The sequence below is a fragment of the Sus scrofa genome, chromosome 11, assembly GCF_054392235.1.
Source record: "Sus scrofa isolate SSC_HxYL_T2T_F1_AM1 chromosome 11, Sscrofa_HxYL_maternal_Yorkshire_Landrace_v2.0, whole genome shotgun sequence".
NCBI classification, from domain to species: domain Eukaryota; kingdom Metazoa; phylum Chordata; class Mammalia; order Artiodactyla; family Suidae; genus Sus; species Sus scrofa.
Genome location: NC_139393.1, coordinates 23,155,422 through 23,161,714, shown reverse-complemented (window position 1 = coordinate 23,161,714; position 6,293 = coordinate 23,155,422). Strand labels below are relative to the sequence as shown.

The window sequence follows — 6,293 nt, the reverse complement described above, 5'->3', positions numbered from 1 at the left end:
TAAGGATCCTGTGTTGCTGTGGCTGTGGTGTAGGCTGGTGTCTACAGCTCCGATTAGACCCCTAGCCTGGGAACCTCCATATGCCGCAGGCATGGCCCTAAAAAGACACACACACACACACACAAAAAGCAGGGGACTGCACAGGAATCCTGCACACAACAAAGGGGTGGGCAAATCACCTAAGCTACCCCTCTCTGGCCCAACCCCTGGACCCACCCCTGTCCTCACCCCATGTAAGGAGCCAGCTTGCCCCCACCCCTCTGCCAGCAAGCAAGCAAGGGAACTTGTTGCTTGTTTTTGCTTCCCCCTGCTATAGCAGGAGCCAGGCTTGTCTGAATTTCTTGTCTAGCTTCTTATCAATTTCTACTGATTAGGAAGGGCAAGAACCCTGGTTGGTAACAGTTATGACAGAATAAAATGAGATACTGCCACTGGGTCCAACACCACCACTGCCAGATACCACCAGCGTCTCAGAGACCCCAACATCAGGGTGAAGTTTAATTTGTCCCTTTGTCTTTGCACTGCCTGCTCAAGGTTCAAAGTTCCAAACAGGAGCATCTGATTGGCCAAGCCGGGTCACACCCTCCTGCCCCTGCTGCCAGGCTTTGAGAGACCAAGTCTGCACTGGGCTCCCATAATGAGAGAGAAAGTCCTAAGATGCACACAGTGGGGAGTCCCCCCGACCCCGCAAAAAAAAGAAGGTTTGCATGCTGGTCAGCCACAGAAAAATGACAAGTGTCCAGCACATCACAGATCAAGAGTGTTCACATCTGTAAGCTCTGATCATACATCATTTATAAAGATGGGTAAAACACAGTCTCTATACTCATAAACCCAGCGCCCTAAATGGGAGCAGACTCATGATTAATGCACACAGGCTTGTTATGAATTCCTACTCTAAAGGTTAAAAAAAAAAATTACCAGCCCAAATTAAATTGTAATCAGTTAGCAGTTTCCTGCTTCTTTACCCAAGGCAATTTTAGAAGTTGCGGTGGAGCGCTGCATGCCACCAGCCTGTCGTAAAATTCCGGCCACCAGCACAATTAATCCCAAGGAACTTTCTACTCTTGATGGAATTTCCGTTCCCCTCCTCAATCCTCCCTCTGCAAAAAATCAAGATAACTCCAGGCCTTACCCCTTCTTAGCCCAGTGGTTACTCGCAAACTCAAGGGACACAGCTTCAGACCTTGGCCCCAGTTCCCCTGCAGAAGGCTTCTGGGATGAGCCGGCTCAGCCTCTGGTTGGTGGCAGCCTCGGGGGCTGAGCAGAGGAAGGGATATGACCCACGCTGGAAGGGAAAACTCTTCTTAGTAAATAATGATGCTCCACCAGGCGATAATCAGACCTGTAACTTGCAGAGGGCAACGTGGGGTACAGACTGGGAAAGTGGAGTCAAAGGGGGAGGCTGCCTCCCCCAAAACAGAAGCCGTGGAGTTCCTGCTGTGGCTCAGCGGGTTACGAACCTGACTAGTACCCATGAGGATGCAGGTTGGATCCCTGGCCCCACTCAGTGGGTTAGGGATCTGGCCTTGCTGTGGCTGTGGCGGAGGCCAGCAGCTGCAGCTCTGATTCGATTCCTAGCCTGGGAATTTCCATACGCCATGGGTGCAGCCCTGAAAAACAAAGGAAAAACAAAACAAAACAAAAAACAGACACGGTAACTCCACAGAAGACAGAAAAAGTACAGCACTCTCATCTCAGCAATCTATTCCACATATATGCTTGTACAATTACGTAAAGATGTATGTACAAGGATGTCCACTCAAACATTGATCACGACCACACACACACACACACACACACAAAATCCTGGAAATAACTGTCCACTTATAGTTTAATACATTAGTGTATAATCATACTATGGAACAGTATGCCCTTGTTTTAAAAAGAAGTGATTTATAAGTAGGTGCAATCACATTATAATTGATAAAGTGAGAAAAGCAAGTGGCAGAATACTTGGCATAGTATGGTCTGTTTGTTTTTAAAAAGGAAATATAGGAGTTCCCTTTGCGGCTCAGTGGTTAACGAAACTAACTAGGATTCATAAGGTTGCAGGTTCGATCCCTGGCCTCGCTCAGTGGGTTAAGGATCCAGCATTGCCGTGAGCTGTGGTGTAGGTCGCAGACATGGCTCAGATCCCACCCTGCTGTGGCTGTGGTGTAGGCCGGCAGCTGCAGCTCCGATTCGACCCCTAGCCTGGGAACCTCCATATGCCTCGGGCACCGCCCTAAAATAGCCCCCCACCCCCCAAAAAATGAAATATATAAGTAGGCTTAGATATGAGTAAAAAATACTAAAAGGGTAACCTAGAAACAGTGGGAAGTAGTGGGGGGGGGGTACGGAAATGAAACTTTTGCTTTCCCCTTGATATTCTATTTCTGTGTGAATGTTTACTCTGAGTACAAAGTCTGTAATTAAACTAATTTAAAATATTGTAAAGTGAAGCCTAGCAAGAAAAAAAGAGGAAAATTGGCCAGTATCAAGTGGGAGTCCAGAGTCAAAAAACAATTTTTCCCAAATTCCCTGCTGGTCTGGCAGTTAAGGATTCAGCCTTGTCACTCCTGCGGCTTGGGTTCGATCCCTGGCCCAGGAACTTCCTCATGCAGTGAGTACAGCCAAGAAAAACAACAATAACAATAATGTTTTCCTGAACAAGGCAGCTCCTCTGAACCTGTGGGAAGGCAGGTTTCTGACCCAGAGGAATGCTTCTCTGCTTGTACCCTCGAATGAAAAAACCATCTCTGTCCGTATCTTTTCCTTAATGTTCCTCAGAGCCAGGTTTGTGCTCAGCTCAGGCAGGGACCTCCCTTCTGCCTCCTGTCCAGGTATCTGGACGAGATCTGAGGGATCATTCTGGGCCTCACGCCACAGCCAGGCTCAAAAAGTGTCACTGTGGCAGGGGATGGTCCTCTCTCCCCTTCCCAACATGTGGCCACTGTTCATTTTTTTTTCTTTCTTTTTTTCTTTCTTTTTTGGGGGCCACTGTTATTAAAAGCCTGGCACTAGGAGTTCCCACTGCAGCTCAGTGGGATTGGTAGCATCTTGGAAGTGCCAGGACCCAGGTCCTATCCCCAGCCCGGCACAGTGAGTTAAGGATCCGGCATGGCCACAGCTGTGGCTTAGGTCACACCTGTGGCTCGGATCTGATCCCTGGCCTGCGAATTCCATATGCCACAGGGTGGCCAAAAAAGAAAAAAAAAAAAAAGTCTGGCACTGAAGTTGGGCTTTCTTGGTTTCTGGTCCTGTAATAATGCTGGTGGCGGTGGTGGTAATGGTTAAGCCGGTGGAAACTACTTTGGAAACTTAACTGACCTTTAGAAAAAGAATGATCGGACTTTATTAATGATGACCAGATTTATTCATTAGCTTCTGACTTCTGGGTTACCCAAAGCAGCCCCAGTCTATATGACAGTTCGAATGACAAGAAGTGGGAGGGGCATGAGGATGAGCTTGGTAAAATAAAGGACCCCCAGGAGTTCCTCATGAGGCGCAAGAGGTTCAGAGGTATCTTGGAAGCACTGGGATGCAAGTTCGATTCCCGGCTCGGCTCAACGAATTAAGAATCCTGTGTTGTTGCATCTCTGGCTTAGGTCTCAATTGTGGCTTGGACCCCATTCCTGGCCCAGGAGCTCCATGTGCCACAGGGCAGCCAACAATGGGGGAAAAAAAGGACCCTCAAAAGAGAAAAGGAGTGCTCCCTCATTGACACACCCCATAATATTCTGCAGATGCCACAGACGCCTTGATAGACCCAGGAAGGACCACCAGGGTGAATTAGCCAAAGCTGGTCTAAGTCCCAGCATCCTTCCCATGGCTCCAAATCTTCCAGGCTAAAGTTTCCTCTTTTCTTCTTAGCCCTCCTGTTTTTTCGTTTTGTTTTGTTTTGGTCTTTTCTATGGCTGCACCCTCGGCCTATGGAGGTTCCCGGGCCAGGGGTCTAATCAGAGCCGTAGCTGCCGGCCTATGCCAGAGCCACAGCAACATGGGATCTGAGCCTACATCACAGCTCACGACAACGCTGGATCCTTAACTTACTGAGCGAGGCCAGGGATCGAACCCACAACCTCATGGCTTATAGTCAGATTCCTTAACCACTGAGCCACCACGGGAACTCCCCTCCTGCGCTTCTAAGAGTTCACTCCCATCCATTCAGCACATGGAAAAGTGAGGGTGAACTTCTTTTTCTCCTGCCCCCACACTAGACAATCTGTAGGGCCTGGTACCAATGTTTGCGAGTCAGGGAAACATCTGTTTTTATCCCTGTCGCCCAGGGCAACTCCCAGCTCATACTCCTCGGGACAAGGGTGGCTGGAGGAGGTCCCAGGCGCCCCAGGTGGGTGGGGAGCCAAAGCTGGTCAAAGCTCCCCACCTCGGGGCAGTGATACCAAATGCCACAGGGGCCGCAGGCGCAAGGCCTTCCTCCACTGTTCACTCAGATGTGGCGCTGGCCCGTCTTCCGTGTAACCCCCGCACGGACCCGGGCAGCAAGGCCCATCCCCACTCCATCCTCCTCACGCCTTCATCTCCATCCCTGGGGAGGCCCAGCCCTCTGTGCAGCGCTTGGGAAATCTCCCGCCGCCGTGGCCTTCCTTGCGCAGGCCCTACCCCAGGGCGGGCCCAGGCCTGCCCTTGTTCAACTTGTCTTTTGAGGACCCCCGGACCGCCGCCTCCAGCCCAGCCCTCAGCCACCGGGCAGCGGTGCGGGCAGACGGCGCGACCCGGCTCGGAGGGCGGCCGCCCCAATCCCTTCCCCAGGCCTCGGTGGGCCCCAGGCCGAGAAGCCCGCACGCACAAAGCCCGGGGCCGCCGGAACCCTCGGCCCCGCTGCGTTCGGCCGCTGGATCCGGACACGTCCGGGGCCCCGGGCCCGAGCGCCTCGGCGCGCTGCGCTCCGGCCGCCGGTGCAGGGAGAACGCGCCGCAGCGCCTGCCACGGGGCCGCGCCGGTTAGGTAGCTGGGGGGACCGGAAGGATGGCGAGGAAGTAGGAGAGGGTTTCCTGAGATGAAAGATTACTTCCGTCCGGGCTCTGGCCTCTCTCTGGAGCTGGCTCGTTGGGGGCTGGGGAGCGGGGTGCGCGGGGCTCGGGGGCCGCGCCTTGCCACCTGCAGCGCCCGGGGCGAGCGGGACGCGCTCGGCCGCGTCCGGGGCTCACGCGGGGGAATCCTTGCAGTGGGAGTCGAGAACATTTCCTAGCGCCCGAGCCATGGTGGCCAAACAGCGGATCCGGATGGCTAACGAGAAGCACAGCAAAAACATCACCCAGAGGGGGAACGTAGCCAAAACCCTGGTAAGGCGGGGGCGGCGCTGACCCGGCGGCCGGGGCCAGGGCAGGGCGGGGCGGGGCGGGCTCAGGGCCTCGGGCGGGCGCAAGACCGGCCTCCCCCTCCTCCGGGCCCAGGGGGCCCCCTTTCCCCGGAGGTCGAGCGAGGTGGGGGTTCCGGTGAGGCCGCTCAGGCAGCTCCGGCTTGTGCTCTCTGTGCGCGGAGAGGGTCCTGGTTGGCCGTGGCCCCTCTGAAAGTGGCTGCTTGGGGTCCCAAGGAGGCGCAGAAGGGTTCCCCCCCCCCCCCCCAGAGGATCGGGCCTACGCCTCTGGGAAAGATGGAAAGTCACATCCTTAAGGGAACAATTAAGCCAATTGCTTGACACAGGGGCCTGAAACCTAGAAGGTGCTGGATCGGATACTTGAATGAATGGATGAATGAATGAATGAATGAATGATTAAAGGGAGGCCATTTGCCATATTCCTTCCCAGGCTTCATACCCCTCCCCACCATCCCCAACAAGCACACTATAATAAGGTTTTCTTTCCAGCGCCTTTGTAGTGGTCTCCCGGTATAAATCAGGAATGGGAATGAGATTCAGGCTTATTCCTTGATCCTCCACTTTTGCCTCTTCTTCAATGAAGCCTCTCACCACTGGGCTAAAGTTTAAAAGCTACATTCCTCTTGGTCACGCCGTGAAGTCCTCCCGAGGGGATGATCGAGAACTTTAGAGACTAGTTTGTTGCCAGGCATCCAAGGCCTCCCCAGCTGTAGATTCAAGCTTTATAATAACTTTTAAGTAAAATCTGTGCCTTGGACAGAGGTATATTTGTGTGCGTTTGGCTTGGTTTGGTTGTTGTTTTGCTTTTGTGTTTTTGTTTTTGTTTTTTAGCAAAAATGATCGTCCACAGAAAATCCAGAATTCTGGACATTTCAAAGGCAGGCCTCGGATGAGTTGTTGGGTAGTGTTGGCCTCCAAGAGTATGAGCAAGTCTCCTGGAATCTGTTATCCCAGACACTTCAGTGGAAGT

At 52.9% G+C, this 6,293-nt stretch overlaps 1 protein-coding gene across 3 annotated transcripts in view; it reads left to right on the top strand.

Moving 5' to 3' along the window:
- The first annotated feature begins 4,816 nt into the window (after positions 1-4,816).
- The window catches only part of SERP2 (stress associated endoplasmic reticulum protein family member 2), a 28,584-nt gene continuing 27,107 nt past the window's right edge, over positions 4,817-6,293 (top strand). Inside the window, exons 1-2 of one of the 3 annotated variants that reach the window (XR_002336680.2) lie at positions 4,817-4,950; positions 5,172-5,288. Coding sequence is in view for 1 of the 3 variants with exons in the window: in NM_001435427.1 (NP_001422356.1) it covers positions 5,205-5,288 (84 nt within the window). In the remaining 2 variants the exon portion in view is untranslated. 3 annotated transcript variants of the gene reach the window in all.